Source organism: Lampetra fluviatilis, chromosome 3 (assembly GCF_964198595.1).
Source record: "Lampetra fluviatilis chromosome 3, kcLamFluv1.1, whole genome shotgun sequence".
NCBI classification, from domain to species: Eukaryota; Metazoa; Chordata; class Hyperoartia; order Petromyzontiformes; family Petromyzontidae; genus Lampetra; species Lampetra fluviatilis.
The window spans coordinates 17,731,487-17,754,536 of NC_136277.1; the positions used below are offsets into that span (position 1 = coordinate 17,731,487).

Sequence of the window (23,050 nt, forward strand, 5' to 3'; positions counted from 1 at the left end):
GAACACAAACCATTCCCCCGCTCCCCCCCCCCCAGCTCTGTGCTTCCGCCTGCTTCAGCAGAACCCCTGTGAGACGCGGGTTGTGTGCTGCCTCTGTTGATAATGTGTACGCATAGCGTGGTGTTAATTCCATTGATCTAGTTTAAATAATATGATCATTTGGTCTTGCCCCCCCCGCCCCGACCAAAATAGTTTTTCTTATTCTACTTTACTTGCTTGTATATAAATTCGTTTATATATATAAAGCAACATAACAGCATGGTCTTATCAAATGTTTATCATTTGTTTATTTTGGGTGCAAATAAATGCTGATATTTTACCAGTGAAATCTCATATAACATCAATTATTTAAGCACATTTCACTCCTCAACGTAAAACATAGCTTACCGTAGGAATGAAATATGTCCCAGAAGGGGTGACGCTGGAATTTGCCCTGGTATCCTTCAATGGCCGGGTATCTTTGCCAGGAACCACCACAGACTGCATCTTATTAATGGGTTTTCTTGCCGCTCAAGGGAGGGCTGGCGGGTGGGTGGATGGGGGCTGGCGCGTGCAGGTGGCTGTGTGAAAGCAAAAGGTCCTCTCCACTCAATGCTGGCGCAAAGTGCTCTTCTTACATGCACTCTTAGGACCCTAAACCAACCTAGCCACTGAACACAGTTGAACTTTTATCAGCATTGTAAATCGCGTGGTTTTTTTAAACTGTCGATAGTCAAGAGCTGTTGCCTGTGAGTTCGTAGAGCACAGCCGCAAGTTTGGAATACATTGGGTTGGGGTCAATAACGGTCGCTTGTGTGCATCGTAGGCAGAAGGGAGTGAAGATCGGCCAAGTCTTTTTTTTTCTTCTCATTTTGGCAAGTTCTGAAAAGTTCTTCGCCTTGGATAGAATGCGACTGCGCCGTGGCCCTCAATGGCATCTCCCTGAGCTGCTCCCACCGCTAGGCATGATAGTGAGATGAACATGAATAGTGTTTTGTTCGCTATTCAACTGGCAGCTAAAGTAAGCATAGGCATTCGGAGGGGGGGGGGGTGGTTTGCTTAAAATACACAAAGCCATTTTTCAGCCTACGACTTGAGAATAAATGTTTATTTACGTTGCTGCAACTGAAGACAGTTTTTGTTCGTTATGTTCGTGATGTACAGCTGCCATGGTTAGAGTACGTGATTTTATTCATTGAAAAGTTTCCACGAATGCAAAGCACACTATCTAGAAACATTCATTTAATTGTATTGTATCCTGTAGTTTAATTTCCAAAATAAAACGAGCTGGCGTATCACCTTGTGGGTGATCCACTTACATTTTTATTGTTTAAAGTATCAGAATGATTATTATTACTTCAACTTCTTGCGTGTTCTAATAATGTAAATAGTCGGTGGATAATCAATATATAGGAATGAGTTCATTGCGACATAAATAATTTGAGTAAGGCATATTTAGTCTGCCGTCAATAATTTGCATGTGACTGATTTTAAAGACCATTAGGCCTAACCAGACCGATAGATAGACACACCGCAGAAGGAACTGCTAATGATGAACACCTATTGTCGACTGTTCTGTTTGATACGCTGGAGAGAGACTTGGAAGGAATAAGATGAAAATTAGACCTACTCTTGTCATTATAACTAGGTTAATATATATTTCCTTCCAGAAGTGAACATAGCAAAGGCTGGTTATCAAAAATCTGACTTGCCGTCCTGGTCATCTGATAATCAAAATACTGTAGTCCACAACTGATATTTCGCATTTACTGAATGGGAAAGATTAGGTTTAAGGCATTGATATTTTGCGTTAAATTCTAACCGTCAACACTCTAATTAGATGTAAATTGGAGTTTCCATTTGTTCTCAGAGCTCCGCAGCTTTAGAAATACAAGCCTCACTCGGTTCTTTACATATCATATTTTAAATAACAGCAATAGGCCACCAATTCTTTCAATTTATGTCTGACTTTTGTTGAAGAAAATGGCAGTGAAAGTGCATCGAAATAATATCATCAATGAGCCATTAACTATCGTATGTAACATGCACGATGGTATGAAGCTAGGGCAAGTACTATTGCTCAAACTTCCAAGTTGCTTTCTTTAGAAACGTTGTATTTCTTAGCAATTTAAAGTTGCCATTGACATTGTTCTGTTAGACGGATCTGCACACTTGTCGCAGTGTTCAATAAATCTTCCTTCCTCCCGTTGGGTTTGTTTGCCACAGGCGTTTGGAAATGCCAAGACGGCTCACAATAACAACTCCAGCCGATTTGGCAAGTTCATACAAGTGAACTACTGGGAAAACGGCATCGTGCGAGGGTAAGTACACACCTCTCAGACTCGTACCCTATTCCGGTACCTCTTGAATCAATGCTCACGTCATGTAGTAATCAATCTTGCAAAGCATCCCTTGCTAGAAGATGTCGAGATTTATTTTACTAATCCTTGCGGCTAAATTCAATGCTTTTCTTTTTGTCATTAAATTAAATATACGCATGAGCTGAATTACACGTGTTTGCGCATGAGCTTAAATACATGTTAAGGTGTTGTTTGGCCACTGGTTCGTACAGTTATAAAATACCTCGCTTGATATATTAGCTATCAGTGCTTGTTCGGAAGGTTTTGGTGCCATTGTATGAAATGAGAATGTATAGGTAAAATAAATAAAATGCAGGCACTCGGCCCAGTTAATTCACCACGTAAATCACCATATAGATTGTAGGTCCTGTGAGTAAAAAAAATCACTTTAGTCCCTGGACACCGTCTGGCAAATTTTTACCGAGGTCTCATGTGAAAGGATACAAGTAATATTTGAGCATGCTTCTACTTTCACTTTAATTGAAAAGAACAATATATTTTAGCAATGTATTGCATGCATTGTGGTTATTTGGGTAACAATGCAATTGTGACATTGATGTACAGTAATTAAATTTTGGTTTTCTGAAAAAATAACATTCAGCAGGCCTCCCATTCATACATGCTTTTTAGTGATAGGTCTGTTTTTGCCTTTTTTGTTATATGTGTAAGTTCAAGTGTCTGATAGCATATGAAATTGAGACGATATAAAACATGATCTTGTCTTCCACAACCCTCCCCGACCCTTGTCAATCAGCGCTGTTGTTGAGAAGTACTTGCTGGAAAAATCGAGGCTCGTTTCCCAAGAGACAAAAGAGAGGTACGTCCTTCATGTGTTTACAGCATGAAGATGCCCCCCCCCCACCGGCTTGGAGTTTGTTCACAAACATCGTTGGCTGTGATTGTGTCATCTGTAGTAAATTGCTCCGTTCCAATGTGCTGATATACTCAGCACGTTACTGCGTGTTGTGAGTTTACATTTATATTTACATAGAATATAGTTCCACATTTGTTTTGATACCGATAACAAGTAACTGCTTAGGTTTTTGTAATCGACATTTTTCAACGAAGTGTCTGCTGCGTGAACCACCATGGCGACATTTTGTCCACTCCTGTCATCCTCGTCATCTCTGTCAAGTTGCATTACACACGTTGGATCAGTTGTTAATTCCGATTGTAAATGCTTTGGAAGTTTTTAATCCAATCAACTATTGCTACTACCTTCCAAATTTGATAACGCTGATTTATTCTAGGTGACTGGGTAGCTTATGGATGTAGCACTTAAGTTTAGTCGTTTTCAGATTTATCACATTTTGATGGTTATTTTTGTTTATATCCGAGGTCTGCCTTTGAAAAATGGGTTGGTCGAAATAGTTAATTACGTTCATGAATGTATATTTGTGTTTTCTGTATATTATTCATGTTGACAACTGGACAAAAAAAATCCTGTTTTTGTTTAACATACAAAAAATGCAAGATACACTAATGTTATTTATTACATTACAAAAGCTTTCTACTATTTTTAACAGTGTACCTTAAAATCATTGTAATAAACTCAAATTTGTTTAACAGGTGTAATTTGATACAGGTCATCAATATTCACATCTGTATTTTACAACAAATTAATTATTAAAGTGTTCTTTATGAAAAAACCACCCCCTCCCCCAATTCATTTAGAGTATTAATGTATTCAATTTGTAAATTATCGGTACATCTCTTTTGGTGAAAGCAATACATCATATCATGCAGTATGTACTGGACATCTGTGTATATATTGCACTAATTATATCCCATGTCCGCCACGCTCTGTGTATCTCCCAAATGGTACGTCGGAGGAAAACATGCAACGCCACCAAAACTGCTCGTCTCACCGAGGGCATTCACAGAAAATCGCGGCCTTTCCCAATTTCTCAAACATTTTGGCCGCCCCCCCCAAAAGATTAGAAAAATAAATGCCCCAATTAAAACGGGCGGCAGCCAAAATCCTTTCGGAAGTTGTGTTTCGCGTTTTATTGCTTGGCCCGTCTGGTAAGATGGTTTACCCCCTCTCGTTTATATTGAGAGGCGATGTTTAGGTCATGATGTCATCGTACCTCAAGCCCACAACGCTGTGGCTTCGGAGTGGCGATTTCTCCATCCAGGGCGCTATGACGTCATAGCGCGTAACGTTGTCCCCCAAAGGGCACGGCGGTGACATCACCGGGCACATTTGCGTGATGACATCACCCGCATCCCCATAACGTCGAGCTGCATCGTGCGCGACACTGACGTCACACCACCCCTCCCACCCTCCTCCCCTGGCCGTGTCTCCCACACAAATGGGCAGGCAGTGCTCGTCAAACATTGGTGGTTTTTAGTGGTGGCATGTATATTTGCTTCCCGTTTCTTAATGCAACAACAGGTCAGGCTATTGGTACCTGTTTAGTGATCTTTCGTCCTCTTGGAGGATTTGCATGTTTTAATGCAGGAACTGCGTGAGCATTATTTATAAATCATCTGCCTTTTTTGAGAATATGCAAAACGTCGAGTAGAAACAATTCTGGTGTCATGGCAAAATGTAAAAAATGCCCGGTAATCTCTAAATTATCACCTCTCCCTGAATGACCACCAGTGATAAATTGATCTCAACTGATCCGTGAAAAGATTGTTTATAGAAATAATGTTTGACAGAATGTGATAGCAAGTGTTCTGAATGGCTGATGATGATGCCGGTGGTGGTGGTGGTGATATTGGCAGGAACTACCATGTCTTCTACTATCTACTTGCTGGCGCAACTCAAGAGGAGCAAGACGAGTTCCAACTCAAACAGCCAGAGGAGTACCAATACCTGAACCAGGTGATTCTTGTGGTGACAGGACACACACACACACACCGCCATGCCATTTGCACTCTCTTGTTGGGCCAGTTCCTTGTCCAAAGTATGAACGTGAGAATTATTAGATAGTGTAGTGAATCGCAAGCCTACGCACAGAGCCGTGAATGCACGGACGATGGTTCATTTCACACAGCTGGTCGGTCATAATGCGGCACGTTATTAAAGTGTGCCTTGTGCAGTGAGGTAAGTATTCAAATGCTGTGTAAATATTTGAAAAGTAGGAACATTATGTTACAATTTCATAGTTCAAATTTCAAAATGGCTTCTATTAAATTATTAAATTATAATAATGGTTCTATTACTTGACTTTCACCTGCTGTCATTTTTTATTGTTATGTAAAGAACCTTGCTTTGAGGTTTCATTCTCCATTCCAGACTTTTTTTTTGGGTTTCTTTTGAGTTATATTGGTTGCATGTGCCACAGACTTCAATTGCCTAAGATAACACATGCATTGGTTTATTGTGAACAGTAAACAATTATTACACCGAAGCAATGTAGACTTTAAAGCAAACTGCTGTTTACTGTGAGTGGATATTTTACACCCTGACCCTTCACATGCGTGGCCTTGTAAAGATAACCAACACTAGACTGACATTCTGGGTGTCTTTCATCGCTTCTGCTGTAGAGTGCCCATTAACATGGAGTCTGGTGGCGATTTATATTTGGACGCCACTGGAGCTTATTCACTTTTAAATCTCGAGGAAAAACTCATGTCTTTAGGACTCCTTTTTGTGTTTAGGTGTTGTCCTATCGTTATACCTACGATTAGCATTGTTAGCTATGTACGGTGAAAAACATGTTCAATTTACATACATACGATTATGTAGATTGCAGAATACTCGGTACAAATCGAAGTATAATGCCGTATTGAAGTCTTCAACATGTTCCATGCAATATGAACTGTTGGAGAACATTGCGCTCAGTCATATCACATGCCGCCTTCTTAAGAACCAACCATGAGCAAGTGTAACGTTATTTTCTAGATCCATCCTTGCATTTTTGTAAACCTTATAGATTGTTTTGTTAAACCTCTAATGCTGCTACATGTGCTTTGCTGTTAAATAATTTCACTGCAAAAGCGCTTTGTCTTGACTATACTACTCTGCTGAGGTATAGTTTTGCACAGCAGTTTAAAAGATGCAAGTTGTCCATCCTTCACGTTCCAAGAAAATGGATGTAACTACAGATGCATTGGAATGTAATGAGTTCACATTACAATGTTTATAGCGTTGGTGTGGTTCTACCGTGATTCTAGGCTGCCATTTCACTTTGGCGACAATGTCATTCTCAGGGATATTTTCATTGATTTATTTTCTTATGCATGATACACTTTAACAGCCATTGGCTGGCTTGGTTTTTGCCAAAGGAATGTGTGATATTTTTGAACATACTAGAGGACGCATATTTGGAAATAATCAACAACTTTTAATCAGTACACCATCCGTGCAGCCTCTATTTGTAGCTCCAGCACTACCTTAGTGTAACTTTGTGTGGAATAATATGAAAAAAATAGTGGTTAGTATATAAATCCTGCATTATGGATGATATTGGTCGCGAAAACCTTAATGTTAAACTATAAAGAAGCTGCTAACATGAGCAACCTTTGTGTAACCTGATCCCATTCCATATTTGTTCATTGGTTCCAAGTCTTGTGAGATAACCAGCCCTTTTCTAGTTGTCATCACTTAGTATTGTAGCCTTATTTTAAACGATAGCGGTGTTCGCATTCACACAAGATTACTGTACAGCATTGTTGACACTTAAGTTTTTACAAAGCAGTGAAACTTTGCACTTAAACAACCGCTCATTTCAAGGTATCAATCCGTGTTTCATGCAATGTCTCATGTAGCAAGTTACCCAGATAGTTTGCAAGGGACATTTTATTTAGGAAACACAGTGGACTAATTGCTTGATATAACAAGACTTGGACAATTCCACATCCATGTAGCACATAGGCCAGAGCTTCAAGATATTCTGTATTGGTCTATTTGATTAATGTTTTTTTTATTGGCACAGCAGTGCTCCTAATATTCCTGTCAATGCTTCTTTGCTGCTTGCATGTGGTTACTAATATGCTGCTTTTGCCTTCATTTAAGGTTGGTAAGAAACCTCAGCAACGGGAGAGTTATTACAATGATGACACGGTTAGTATGTTTTGAGCTTTTTTTGGGGGGGGGAGATAAAAATTAAGGTCATATTAATAATGCAGATGTGATTTGATTGTTTTTGTGACTAAAATGCGGGTGTTGTAAAGATGTTGTACTTTTCATTGAGCACAAAACATTTCCAATTGAAATGAGGCCAAAAACAAGGCACTTAATTTGTAAACAGAAACTGTTTACAAAGCCTGGTGTGATAAACCAACACTTATCAGCTCTAGCCTGTTGTACAAACATTAATATAAAAAAAACTGCGATTTAAAAATAAATATCTCTTGTGGGATTAAACTGATGGCAATTGGGTGCGTTGCTGAAAGAGACAGCTGAGGTTTATGTTGGCTGCGAGCCCCCCGTGGATGGCTGTTGTAGTGTAAACTGTTTTTGGCACTTTGCTTCTGATTCTGGCACAGAACGCAATGCTTATATGGTGCGTATTTTTTTCTTCACAAAAGCAACAGAAGCAGTAGAAAAATCCCAGGAACTGTACAACTTAACCTAATATAGGCCGAACCAGAATTAGGAATTTATGGTAGAATGTTCTCTTAGCTTTGCTGAGCATGCAGAAAACGCACTTACACAGTCTAGCCTTTAAAATTAAAGTGAACAGTCCTGTCTCTTTTAGTTTCCACATCTTGTGTTCAACTACATGTCAAGTGTGCGTATTTAAATTATAACCAGCAAGAACGTAAACGATATAGGAGATAGGGATAGAGCTTTTCTCAGAATGTTCATTGAATTAATACATGGGGGGGTGGGGGGGGAGTTCAATGTTTGTACATATGTAAGCCCTGATATTGTAATACATGTGACTGTATGTGATTTATCGTGATAATTCTTTGTGAAATCTTATATTTAAGTTCGTAGATTTATCACAGACCTTATCCGGAAATTAAATAAAAGATAACGATGTTCATGCAGGCAAGCGGTGAGCTTTTGACATGTATTATCTTAAACTATATTCCATATCGTTATTTTTTAGTAAATGTAGGTCATTTAAAGGTATACCAAGATTTAGCAGTATAAATATAGAAAAATCATAATCTGGCTTTAACTTAAGCCAAAGCAAACAGACGGAAATGTCGTATTGAGGCTCAGGAAATGTTGGTGGCATGGGAGTGCTATGTACCTCTCCACAATTAAATTCACCCTCTCCCAATTTGGGCTCAATTGGAACACTTATGTACTATTGGTGTTTTACGTTGTCTTGTAGCCGTTCGTTGGCCCTGGTTACATTGTCCTCTACATGCGTGGAAGTCACAGATTTGTGGCAGTGGTGCTGTTGCCGAGTGGCTGAGTTTCTGTTGGTTGTGACGCAACTGGTACCGAAGATTTATATTTCCAGGCAATGTCCAAGTGAAGAATTATAAACCAAAACGATCAGATTACCTGTTTGTGTTATTTGTAAAACTAGTCTTGTCATTTAACACCCTTCATAGTGTGGTACTTTTATTCTAGTTCAGAAAGTTCTGCAATAGATTTTTGGCAATGGTGTTAATTATATTTTTTTTTTACATTCGCTTGATGTTGCTGCTCGATGTTAACTTAACAGCTAGAATTAAACAACAAAAAATTCCACCATACGAATCACGAACAGTACCTTTGAATGAAAAACAATAAATAGAATATGTTGGCGTTTCGCTCATTCACCTTTCTTCAGAGTAGACAGAGAGGGCAGCAAGATTATCATAATAATAATAAACACAATTTAGAGTAAATCTTGACTTAAAGCTTTCGTGACTGCAGGAATTCATATTCTTTTGGTCTTTTGGTAAAGTCATGTGACTTTACCGAAAGACCTAAAGTATACAATTTGGATTGTGCACATATTTCACAAATCCGATGCATTGTTCGATCGAGAACTCGAATTTGTGCAGAACCAAAGCTCAAAAGTTCCTTATAAGCTGGCCTGAGGAGGTGGCCTTGAGTCGCTGCTTGAAGCTGGAGGGTGCTTGGATGCTGTGTACGTACAGTGGGAGACCGTTTCAAATGGCTGCTGGTGTAGCTACGAAGAAAAATAACTATACTACCGGGTAAGGCCCACTGAGCTACATAGCTCTTTTTCAGAATCGACCTGACCACAAATAATAGCTCAACGAAGTGGCTTATCATGTGGAAAAACCGGAGGACCAGGAGAAAAATCCATGTGACCATGGGGAGAACATACAAACTCAAAATGTCCAGGCGTCAGGGTCGGCATTGAACCCACAACTTCCTAGATACCAGGCGAGGTATTTAACATCTTGTCACTGGGGCTGCGTCTCGCAGTTTTTTAGACATGCTCCGTAGGATGCGGCGGATTGCAGTGGTCAGCGGAGTGAGAAGGGTGGAGAGGTATGCCGGGGAGACCTTGAAAGAGAGCCCGGGTGGTACAGGATGGTGACTTTGTATAGTTTTCTCGATTTGGTAGGGAGCTAGTGCAAAGTTTTTAACAGAAGCCATATGGCTGCAGCTGATGCCCAGGACTGTGTGTGAGAGCTGGTTTTAGAGCTGCTGTAGTTTGTTGAGGTGTTTTTTCTGATGTCCACGTAAGGATTGCGTCGTAATAATCAAGGAGAGTGCCGACTAATGGTTGGATGTCGAACTTGAGAAAATTGTGAAATGTTATTTAAAGCTGACTGATTATAGATACTCATAGACAACAATTATGTGCATTGATTTATATTAACAGTAAACTGAGTTTAATGAAGAACTGCAGTATGTCATAGAAGAAATTCTGGATCAGCGCGCATTGTTATTGTGAATGAATCGTTTCCAGGGGAGCCACGTTTCACTGCTGATCTTTCCCGTGTTATTGACTGTGAAGCCAAAACCAGTCCTACAGGTTTATGAAGGATGTAATTCTTTTAACAGTTTATCGTCATCATTTGCTAGTCAGATGCATTGTCTCTACATAACTATACTCTTTGGTTCTTTTGGTAAAGTCACGTGGGTTGAAAAATAATAGATCACGACGTTTCGATCGCAACACAAGCAATCGTCATTAGGTGGGACAACCACAGCAATAAAAAACCTTCAGCAGTGATCTATTATTTTCCTACCTACGTGACTTTACCAAAAGAACCAAAGAGTATGGTTTTCTGCAGTCACGAAAGCTTCAAATCAAGATTCTACGTAACTAATTGCACATTTTAGTTTTTTACACCTGAATTAAACAAGTACCTAGGCACATTTTCTGTACTAGAATTGGTCCAAATAATAATAACATGGCACAAGAACCCCCTCGTTGAAATATGCAACAATATCACTGGGTCATGTCCATGCCTGACGGAAGCCATTGATGTAATCTACATGCAAGTCACTGATAAAAGCTGAGTACCAGCTATTGTTGACTGGTGTGTGTGTGTGGATAATAGCCGACCCAAACAGCTTCTTATCAGCTCGATACATGGCTAAACGGGTACGGCACGGGCTAGACAAGAGACGGACTGATGTGGTACAGAAGAAAATGAAGCTGATTGGATTTGCCGATGACTGGTACCAGCAGTGTCAAGATCGGCCTCTGTGGAGAAGCTTCGTGAAAGATGCTGCTGATGAGTTGGAGACTGTGGTCCTCCAGCAGCAACGGAGAGCGGAGAAGCGACGCTCACACCATTGAGTGGAGCGCCGGGCGGCTAAAACGTAGAAAGTTGGCACAGTGAGAGCACAGTTGGTGCATCTGCCAGCCATCTCATTCAATCAACTCATGGCCTCCTGCCAGCGGGCCTTTGACACTTGAGTGGTCTCAAAGTGCACCTGGCATGGCACAAGTGTCATGGTGACGTCACTTAGTGGTGAACGGCAGTTGTTGTTAGTAGCTTGATGACTGTATGTCTGCTATTGCTGACTGGTGTGTGTTTGTGTGTGGATCATAGCCTGACGGCTGCTTCACGGAAGGGGAGGACCTCAAGCATGATTTCAAGAGGTTGCAGCTGGCCATGGAGATGGTGGGGTTTCTGCCTGCTACGAGAAAAAGGTAATAGTGATCATTAAAATAGCACACAATTTGTCTCGCTTTCCATTAACATATAAAGACACCAGCATTAAGACATTAACACAGTGCTTAGAATGCATACATATTTCCACGCCCATAAGTAAGGGTTGGAATAATTCATCCAGAGCTCGCAGTCCATATTTCGAGGCATACATAATAATATAAATAACATTTACAGCCCCATTTCAATTCACTGCTAGATGAAGGCCTCCCCATGCATTGTCAGGTATGGGGTTTGTTTGACCATACTTCACCATGCTGGTTGCTGTGGATTGGGGAAAGGAGGCAGACCAGGTATGGTTCAGATATGACTCACCACTCATGCTAGCCATGGCTGGGAATTGAACTCAGGTTTTCCGGGTTTATAGCGCAGTGTGCAAACCACTGTCAGCATTCCACTTTTATTTGTTTATCATTAGATTAAGAATACGTAGATATGAATCTGTGAATTGATGAATATGTAGGTATGTCTGTTGAACTTCTTTCGCACTGTACGTAAGAGGTATACAGTGTTTTAAGTGTGAAATATGTTTTCCCAAGCAATATATTGTACTTAAAAGTAAATATACACCAATATATACGATTTATAGGGAGTGGTGATTTGCGCAGTTTACTGTTTACACGGCAACTTCATTTCCTGCCCATGGCTAACATCGATGGCGAGTGATGTCTTCCTTTACTAACTTGCACTGACCAGCGTCGTGGTGAAGTATGCTCAAGCAACGTCCATGACCGACATAGCATGGGGAGGCCGTAATCCAGAAAAGTGCTGTGAATTATTGTTGCTATATATTATATAACCATTTGCATACATTTATTTTCAAAAAAAAATTTCACCTTGAAAAACTTGAGCGTTAGTACCACGAACACACCCTGTGCGTCCTTCTTGTGCTGTGCATTGTGTAGGATTTTTATGCTGCTATCTGCCATCCTGCACCTGGGAAACATCTCTTACAAGAAGAAGCCCTACAGGGATGAGGCCGTGGAGGTTGCCACGCCAGATGTTTTATCCATCCTCTCCAACCTGCTCCAGGTACTTACCGCCGTTATCACAGTGAACAATTTAACCTTTGACCCTTTCAAAATGCCACACGCGTGACTACGCTACATGTGTTTATATGCTACCCTGTAATTTAAGCATCTTGCCTAACTTATTGAGTATTATTAAAGCCGCTGGGTGACTCAAGGGGATGATGGTTTGGCTGTGCCAGGGACCTGAGTTTAATGCACCACTAAGATCTGCTTTAAATCACCATCGGCAACTAGGTTCTTAATTTTGAGATTGTTAATCTGTCTAAATCTCATTGCATGACAATCAAGAATCAACAACACAACAATCCTTCAATTTAAAATGTTTCAGCAGTTATATTTAGCAAAGCCCAGCTCTAACCGCGATATGTTTGACGTCTGTAAGTTCCAGCTAGCTATAGTAAACTACCTGCTTGTTTACACTGCTGAAGATAGCGCTGATCTTAGTCCTTGTCTTAGATCGACATTCAAAGGACATTGAGAATATTATCCGACGATGTCACATCCGAGTTGTTACTTGATATATGTGCCTCTGCTTCTTAGGGGCTTTTGAAAGTGAATAAAATGCTTTGTGTTGAGCTTCAATAATTTGTAGAAAAAATGGTAATGTTTTGGAAAATATAATTAATACCCATGGCAAACATTTTGAACGGTGAACAAAATATGATAAATCCATAACTTTGATTTGCAAACATTCCATAACCATACTTTGCAAAGGAAACAACAACTCATACAGGTTTTTATCTGTTTAAAGACTAAGGGACTATTACCATTCCTCCACTTCTGGGTTACTTTTTGAGTTATATGGAGTGAGACTCAGGGATTTTACATGTAAAATGTTGGTTCTCTCAAAGCTAAATGAAGATCTTCTTAGAATTGCTATAAATCTGTCTTGATTCCAGAGTCTCATAAAGGATTATGAGATTTGGAGACTTTATGATACCTCCATATGAAAGGCGTTTTTATAAAATAGGGGTTATTACTATATTAACGTACTCACAACGAATAACTAGGAACCTGAGTTCACGCTTAATTATTGCTCATGCAGTCAGACTCGGCACTCTTATGGTGTAATAAGGCTCCAGATGAATTCCGAAACTTCATAAATTGCAGGCTAAAATAACACTTTAGGAGTTTATTTCTGAGTCTGTGTGAGGTTTTCCCTGTTGCTCTAATACGCCAGTGCCTCCATAAAGAATTTAATTTGTCGGCTTTTATTTTGTCTACATTTGTATTGGCTGATCACGGAGCTTTTGCTTTCTTACCACAGAATTTCAATGTGTGACCAAAGCCAAAAACACCAAATATGAAGCTATGATTTTTGAATGGTGTTATTGTATCAAAATTTTTTGGAAATGCCAAATTGTTTTAATGCTTTGTGATTGTTTACGTTTTTGGAACATTCTTAATTTTTAACATAATGTTCCAAAAATATTGTGGAACCAAAATATGATTGAAATATGGAATATGCTGTTTAATTTATTATTTCTTAGTACTTAAAAAAAAATGTTGCCATTTCAGTCTTTATAGTAGATTATATGTTCTGCGTTCCATTCCCTATCTATGTTTGTAGTTGTGGTTGGGTCAAAGGAAAATATATGCACAAACTTGAAGGTTATTTGCAACAACAAAAATCCACTTGTAGAAAATCTATTGAGTAGCAATGTATTAGTGTAAATGTGTGGGTATAATAGGGCTGTGGCAAAAACGTTAGGAAATGCAGGTCTTATAACCTTTTGATGAAGCTGCAGCACAACACAATTGTACCACTTATTACGGAGTTTAATATTTAAAGGCATTTTTAATGAATTATAAAATGTAACTGTTAGGTTTAACATATTATTTGAGCTTCGGTTGTACTTGGCGTTTTCATGTTCAGTCAGCTTTTACAGTACACTTATCTGCTGAGGCCATGTGAACCACCACACTTCCTCGATTCAAACTCAAACTACTTGCCACGTGTAAGTTGAGATTGAAGATGGACAGATCTGCTTTTTTTTTACCCATAATAGCTTTACAAATATTGAGGTTTTCTCACCAGCAGGGAGTTCCTGTACATTGAGGAATTCATGCGCTTTGGTTTATTTACACTCCCAAGTACATCAAGCTTGAACAGCTCACTGTGGGGCACTTGAGATGTCACCTGGCCATTGACAGTTTTACTCACACCCCCTCTCTCCTGCGACAGCATCACGAAAACTTCTGCTATCCTCGCAGCGCCTCTTGGCTAGCCACCGAACAAAGAGAGTCACTTGCATCGCGCGCTTTCAGATGCCCTTCTGCGGCAATCTGGAACACTCTGCCTTTGGATGCTAGAAAGCCACTGGAACTATGCACTTTTAAATCTAGATTGAAAACTATTTTTAGAACAGTGTTTTGTGTTTAGTTGTCCTCCCCCCACACCTCCGATGTGCACGTCTGGCTACGTACGCTACAAAAGATGTGCAACGTACATGAGGAAGGGAGGAAATGCTTACTGTTTGGCATGGGATGTCTCACCGCAGTGTCTGTTAACTGGTTTTGAATGCACTATACATCCAAACATTCTGTTTATGAATACACTCAGCACATTTGTCAATAACATTGCCTTAAAAGGAAAACATATATAAGAGGTGACGTTTCGGGCGATAAGCCCTTCTTCGCACGTGATTGTTGTTTATGCATTTAATGTTTGACGCACGTGAAGCGTCGCACCTGCATATGGCGAGGGCCACATCATGCCGCCATTTGCCTCGTGTGGAATATCCGGTGCCATTATCACCGTTGGCCTTTGCAATCTATTGCCAGACATGAGCACGTGTCACCATGTAATATGGAAATCATCGTTGAGCAACAACAAATGTCAGTTTTTTTCCCATTTGCAGTAATCCTTTATTATTATAGTCACTTAATACATTAATGGACCTTGTGGACCATGTATAACTTTGTTTGCCTTTGGTTGCAGGTCAAGGAAGAGATGCTGACCGAGGCACTGACGACCAGGAAGACGATGACTGCCGGCGAGAAGCTCATCCTGCCGTACAAACTGACTGAGGTGGGCGGTTTCTCTTTGCAGTTCTTGAGATAGTGCCTCAGACTTTCGCAGGTCATTTGCCAGTGGCACACCAAGGGATTTTGCCAAGCCCATAACTTCCTGATTGCTTTACTGCTCCCACGGGAAGCATTTTCAAAATAGCCCTTGTTACGTTCGGCTTGCGGTGTAGCCAGGAAAAGCAGCCGGAGAATGATACGGGGGTAGAGAGCAGACTCGGAGATGGTGGGGAGATTTTAGCTGGGAGCTTTGTAGCATATGGCTGGGAATTAACATGTGTTTCTCCGGCAATGTTTGATGATGTTTAGACCTTATCTGTGTTCAATCTGTGGCAGAGGAACGCTGAATGAGTTATGACCAATGGTGGTGGTCCATTTAAACTTGTGATTTTTCTTGGAAAGACTTGTGCGAAAATATGTAAATTATGACTTATCGGGTTTATTTTGGCTGAACATGGATAAAAGCAAAGGCCTCACTATGCGCTTTGCATATGTTTTCAGTATGTATCTTTAGTGGTATTGGTCCCATAGGCAGAGAATATTGAAACTCTCGAAATAGTGTTTGCGGAGGAAGGGGAGAGAGTGTCGCTTTGCAGAAACCCGAATTGAAATGAATAGCCCCTTGTCAAGGTCAGCGTTTTAAATTCACGAATGTTCACCACCGCTGTTTTGTTCGGGGCACATCTCTTTAAAGTCTGCTTAAATGCAAATACGTGTACATATTTGAGTAGAAAATCTTGTTCTGCGTGGCTACGTACCGAGGGTATGGACCTGGTTCTCACATCATTCTCACGCGAGACTGAAAGCGAGACTCGGCTGCCATGAGATTCATAACGATGACCAAGCAACTTGTCTCCGTGAGAATAGGTAGAACAATTAAGTTCACGTTGCATGGATGGACTGATTTTGGTCATCGGGCTGTGTAATTTCCACGACTGGCTTAAAAGCTTGTAATTTTGAAACAAAAACGTCAGCAGTAGCAGCGCTTAGTGCTCACAATTGGCAAACCACATCTTGCACGTGACTGTATAAACGATGGGTCGCACTGCCCATCCTACGCCCACACACTGTCCATCCTACCCCCACACACTGCCGATCCTTAACCCGCACACTTCCCAGCCTAGCCCCACACACTGCCCATCCTACGCCCGCACACTTCCCATCCTACGCCCACACACTGTCCATCCTACCCCCACACACTGCCCATCCTACCCCCACACTTCCCATCCTAGCCCCACACACTTCCCATCCTACCCCCACACACTTCCCATCTTAGCCCCACACACTTCCTATCCTACCCCCACACACTTCCCATCTTAGCCCCACACACTGCCCATCCTACGCCCACACACTGCCCATCCTAGCCCCACACACTGCCGATCCTTACCCCACACACTTTCCATCCTACCCCCACACACTTCCCATCCTACCCCCACACACTGCCCATCCTACCCCCACACACTGCCCATCCTAGCCCCACACACTGCCCATCCTACCCCCACACACTTCCCATCCTACCCCCACACACTGCCGATCTTTACCCCGCACACTTCCCATCCTAGCCCCACACACTGCCCATCTTAGCCCCACACACTGCCCATCCTAGCCCCACACACTGCCCATCGTTTCCTCATCTACTGCTCACTTTGCCTCATCTACCATGTATGCTAGCTACACCTGTAGCCACATGCACTTGCTTGCATGGCCCGTCAGTGACCCATTCATGCCCATATCTCTTTCACACCAGCCCATGCTCAATATTAGCCCTGTTTTTTGATATCCACTCGATTAGTATATTTCTGTCATTTTGTGAGAGTTGGTAATTGCACTCGCATATGTATGCACCTGTACATTGAAGTTTTTTCGTACCGTGCGTAGCTTATCGGAGGTGCAATTAGCACATGCTCATTACATCTACAATCATTGTTAAACTCTATATATTCCTGTGACCTCACTGCCCAAACCTCAGTGCCTTCTCGAACTGCCAGTTGGTGCTTAGTATAGCCCGGTCCCTGGTGTCCTTCATCACGTTTCACTCCGCAGGCCTCACCCATTGCCCTTAGACACACATTCCCATCCCACACAACACAAAGCTGCTCCTCTGTTTTGATTTCTGGGATACTTATCTCATGACGCCATGGCCCAAGCAATAAAAAAAATTGAAGGCTGTTTCCTTGAACAGTTTTTTTAATTGGCCTTCCTTTAGTTGACTACCTTGCCAAACCTACACCCATTCTTGGCCTCTGCTGTTGTACACCGATCATTATTAGCGACTTATTTCTCCACGTTGATGATCTATCCCACTCCACTCCACTACGTTTACTTCCCAGTCAATTCTTGAAACCACTGACCAATCTTCATTCAATATCCAACTCACTCCCAATGTTATGCTCTTGACCTTTTCCGTCTCCAACACAGTTCATTGCTTATGTCCACGTCACCTCATCAGCTACAATTTTCTGCATGACCAAGTACAGTCCTGAATGCTGATTGAACCATTCCACTGACTGCCCTTCATCTGGGTGCTATCACCCTCCTCTTCCTCTCCTTTGTTTTTCTACACCTTGCTGCCACTCTTTACACAGCCAACTACTGTCCTAAATTTTGACTTAAAACTTTCGTGACTGCAGGAATTCATATTCTTGGTTCTTTCGGTAAAGTCACATAAATAGAAAAAAATGTAAAGTAACATTTTTTTTTGTATAAATAGAATTTTAATGTTACTATTTATATTTGTATTTTTATTGTGGTTTTTTGCTTTTATTATTTTCAATTAATAATTTTTATTTTTTTATTTTTGTTGTAAATGTAATTTTTTTCTTTTTACTTGACTTTACTGAAAGAACCAAGAATACAACTACTGCCCTATTTCAACGGCTTTCATACTGCGTGTAGGTGTGTGACATACTAATTTCTCTACTGCTCCGCACCCATTCCTTACATGTCTCCATATGAGTTATCATTGTCAAGAAAACCCTTTAGCTGTGGTGTTCCACAATGATCTTCCTATGGCTCTTTACTGTCAATCTCTATCATTTTATTTCGTGAAACTCATCGCCTTCTCGTATGTTATACCCCCCAGTCCTGTGCCAAGGACACTCAGCTGTACATCCCCATTAACTCCATTAACTTCACCCCATTAACTCCATTAACTTCACCCCCCACCGCCTGTACTCAACCTGCCATTGGTACAAACCCACGTTGGATTTAAGCCAACTTTCTACGATTAAGTAAATCCAAGACAGGTCTTCATTGGAAAACAATCAGTAAAGTGGAAAGTGCTATCGTACTGAGAATAGGTTTTTCCCTTTTTTTCTGGCAACAAAACTTGTGTTAAGATGTTAAAACACCAAACTGAAACCTTTTACAAGGAATCATGTCTGCATTAACCACAATATTTGTGGTTAGAATGCAAAACAAAAAACACCGTTTGAGACGGGGCTCAAAAGAAAGCTGTCTGGTGTGGACCAATCAGTTTCAAAGACAATGCATATATTATCAGAGTATGTTTTTTGTTTGCATTCTGACCACAAGTATTGTGGTTAATGCAGCCATGATTCCTTGTTAAAGGTTTAAGTTTGGTGTTTTAACATCTTAACACCTGTTTTGTTTGCCAGAAAAAAGGGGAAAAACCTATTCTCATATTTTGGTTCTGGCAAACGAGGTCCCATAATGCTATCATACGTTTCTGAAAATAAGACATCAAACTTGCAAAGAGTATTTTCAGACTTGAAGTAATTCTTGATCCAACTCTCTCCATCTCTCAAAAAACGTATTTTTGTCACTTTCACATCCGCATGTACTGTGCAAATTTATGTTGAACTTATTTTGCCCCGTACGTAGCCAACCGTGCTAATCAGACATGTAGAGGGAAGGACAACAAACTAAACGCAAAGGCAGTTCTCAAGAAATTCGTTTTTAATCTAAATTTAAAAGTGCATAGCTCCAGTTGCTTTCTAATATCGGAAATAAGAGCGTTCCAGACAGCCATAGAAGCAGATCTGAAACAGTGTGATGCGGTGACCATCTTTGTTCTGAAACCACTGTCCAAATATTTGTCAACTTTATTTTCCTTGGCATTGTTACCTCTCTTGCTTCCAAGACCACAAATTATCAAGAATGCTGCTGCCAGATTTCTCACCCACACTCATAAAGGAGACCACAGTCATCACGCCCCTTCCCTTCGTTGACTTAACAATAAGTGATGTGATCGATCACAATATCACCCTTTGCAAGATTTTCCGCAGTTTTGACCCCACCTACATTTTCTATATAATTTCACCATACACCCCCTCCATACGTCTCTGTACCAGTAACCAAGGCCCTCTGTTGACATCCACATCCAGCCTGTTTCGAAACGATATTGTTGTGTTTTTTTCCTGACAGCCCATGGTGTGGAGAGGGCACTTAATAATGCCATGGAATACCAGCAGTGTTTGTTTAGCACACGTTGACTGCTGATGACTCCCAGAAAGATTAAACGGGTCCAGAATGTACATGTCTTTAAACAAATGCTGCTGGTTAAAATAAGTCTGAAAAGCCAAGAGGCTAAATGTTATTTTATTTTTACGTGGAGACACAGAACAGAATAATATTTATGTAATTGTTCTGCTCAATGGGGGAGGTTACTCCTCAGCTGCCCTTGCTATGTGCAATTGTCTCCCACTCGCCATTAACCCTCCTGACTTCCTTCCCATGCTCATCTTCCACTTCTTCCCATGCTCATCTTCCACTTAGACTCTTCTTTGTACTCTTCTTACATCTGACTCTTCTCTATCCCCAATACTAATTTCCAGCTACAATACCTTCTTGTTTTGTTTGCTTTCTCTACAAAACCCCCTACTCGCTTCTCAAAACATTCTTGCATGATAAGGAAAACTCCCCTTTCTTAAAAACCGTCACCTCCTAAGGGGCAAGGCTCATCGTGTTTAGTGATGGGCTTCGGAAGGGATAAACGCCCCACCTATACGAGTGCTGTCTTTTCCAAGAGTGTTCGAATGTTAATTATAAAGTTACTTAACACGGCATGGAAAGATTGACAAGGTCGTTAAGCAGTACTTATTTTGATTTCCCTCACCATTCAATAGAGTTGTGTAGTATAGGCGAATGAAAAGCAAAGCACCTTTGACGGTGTATAAAATGTAAAATAAAATTACGATTGCTCCTGCTGTTACGACGTTTTAGCAATGCGCATAACACTGGGGTAGATATTGTGAAACGTACATTATTTGAATTGACATGAAGATCTCTCTTAAAAAGCAGATTAGCTTACAAATATTGAATGGTACTTGATTGAGTGATACCATTTTTGGCAATTATTAAGGGATATCTATTTAAATAAAAAAAAGTTGGCAGTCTTTGGTCTGTGCGCGAGATAACCAATCTTTATTAAAGTTCATCGTGAAGTTGCCTTGTCAGGTTTTCCGCCCCTCTGTTCCATTTCAACTGGAGCTGGAATGGGTCTTGGGGTGGTGTAACCTAGTGTTATATTATTAATGACGCACATGTAAGACCAGGGATTGTCAGTGTTTATCCATTTGCTTGCTTGTGTAATCCCTGTTTAACAAAGCTTGGAATCTTCCCTGGAATCCACACCCCTGTTTTTTTCTATCACGCCTGTTGAAAGTTCTCTTTGTTCATTTTCAAGGTTGCTAGCAATCATCAGTTAGCAGATAAAAATGCACAAGGTGTTAAGTGAATTGGCCACATTTTAAAGAACAGGGACTCGCAAAATTTTTTTTTGTGAAATAGCAAATAATTATTCGAAATATTTTAGCAGACTGTCATACAGTCCATAATATGAATTGTAAACACCGAGAAGTGATACATTTTATTTGTTGATATTCATACCAAAGAACTCGACATTGGCGCTACTGAACACGGTACTTTCAAGTTTAATACCAAATATATAAATGAGAAATGCCACAGACGAATCCGATTGATTGTGTACTGCTCATTTCTAAAAATTGGACAACACATATTTGAGGGGGATTACACATCACAATTTGGATGAGGCTGTGGTATGTTGCCATGGCATCGTGCATATTAGGCCCGTGTACATTCCAGAAATAGGCAAACTTAAAATGTAACATTCCGACAGCAACCAGCATAACAAAGAGCATACAAATTCTGGTCTAACACATGGCCGATAACATCGTTGACTGAAAAACATCCTTAAAATGCCCATGTCACTTCTTTAAGGGGGTGGCAGGGGTCCTTTTGAATTGCATGCATTTTCTGGAATTGGGCATGCACAGTGTTGTTGTGTTTTTTTTACAACTGGGGTTTAATTATGAGCGAGACGGTGAAGCTCGTCTGATGGAGGTTGTGATGTTTCCCATGAGCTGAGAGTGCGGGCGGCTATTGCCTGCTTAGAAGTACAGCCGCTACCCACAAAGGCGCAATTGTTATGCTGTTGTTGCAAGCTCTACACTCGGGCCTAAGTTTTCTTTTGAGCTGTGGGAAAGTTTATTTCCAGCAGATGTACAATTACCAGGTAATTATAGTATGATCTTTTTTAAGGTCCGTGTCTTATTTATATAATGCCAGGAAAATGAAGTAGTTCTCACAGGGATGAGAAATGGCTGCATTGAAGTTCGTGGTTTTGAGCCACCTTTCTCTCAATACGTTTGTGTTTAGCGCAGTCTGGTTGTGAGGGTGACCAGTTGGAAGCATCACGCAACACGGCATTCTGGATCCCTTACAGAACGTGCGTAGAAGAATTCCCATTACAGCTGAACCATTGTTTGGCTGTTTTGGCTGTTGAATGCAATTGCATTTTTAATGAATGGCTTTCGGTGGGATAGAGAGTGCTTTTTATTCACGCTTGGAGTGTTATGGCGGCACCATAACTCCAGGGTGTTGACCTGTTTACACCTTTTACACATTGTGTGTTTTTTTAATTCTTGGCAGTCACAACAGCGAAGTGTGCTGGCAGAAATTTCTGCTGGACTTTCTGGTTTTCTCAGCCCAGACTTTTCGGCTTTGTCGACCCATCGTTTAATAAAACACGGGACTGAGCCTCAACTGAAACATTTCAATGGGTCACTGAAGAGACTTGACTTTCCAGTTATTTTGTCTCGGGCATGAGGAGGAATGACAATGTTATGGTGGCCATGGTAGAACAGCTCTGTCCATTGACAGCACTGGTACAGTTGCTTTGGCGAGGCTGTGCCACTGAGTAATTGTGACAGATGACCTTTCAATTTGAGTAGCCTGTGGTGCAGTGCTGTGTGGCGCAGGTGAAAATGGGGGAGTTAATGGACCCATTGACTTTCTGTGTGGCACTATAATACTGTACGGGCACACTGCCCTGCCACCCATCAATCATTATCTGTCTTAGTTTGCTCCCACTTACTGTATGTTGATATTATTTGACTGATGAACGTTTTGTATTTAAAGCCCCTGGGGTTTTATTAATTGGTTAGGCTGAGTTAACCATCAACAATTGTTGTACAATGACCTTTTCATCAGTGTGTGAATGCTACGGCTATGATTGTTGTCGGTGTAGGGATTTAGTTTCGCTGGTTTGGTTATGTGAGTCCGGTCCATGCTGCGTGAGTCAGGTCCGTGATGCGTGAGTCCGGTTCGTGCCACGTGAGGCCAGTGCTTCTTGAGGCCAGTGCTGTGTGCGGCCAGTCCGTGCTCGAC

The 23,050-nt window shown here is 41.0% G+C and overlaps 1 protein-coding gene across 8 annotated transcripts in view; it reads left to right on the forward strand.

Moving 5' to 3' along the window:
- LOC144953668 (unconventional myosin-IXa-like) overlaps nucleotides 1-23,050 on the forward strand; it is a 192,078-nt gene that overhangs the window by 69,532 nt on the left and 99,496 nt on the right. For all 8 annotated transcript variants that reach the window (XM_078884247.1, XM_078884257.1, XM_078884251.1 and 5 more), the window contains exons 3-9: nucleotides 2,206-2,300; nucleotides 3,094-3,156; nucleotides 5,073-5,172; nucleotides 7,309-7,356; nucleotides 11,223-11,323; nucleotides 12,248-12,374; nucleotides 15,315-15,404. In XM_078884247.1, coding sequence (XP_078740373.1) covers nucleotides 2,206-2,300; nucleotides 3,094-3,156; nucleotides 5,073-5,172; nucleotides 7,309-7,356; nucleotides 11,223-11,323; nucleotides 12,248-12,374; nucleotides 15,315-15,404 — 624 coding nt within the window. The remainder of the gene's footprint in view (nucleotides 1-2,205; nucleotides 2,301-3,093; nucleotides 3,157-5,072; nucleotides 5,173-7,308; nucleotides 7,357-11,222; nucleotides 11,324-12,247; nucleotides 12,375-15,314; nucleotides 15,405-23,050) is intronic.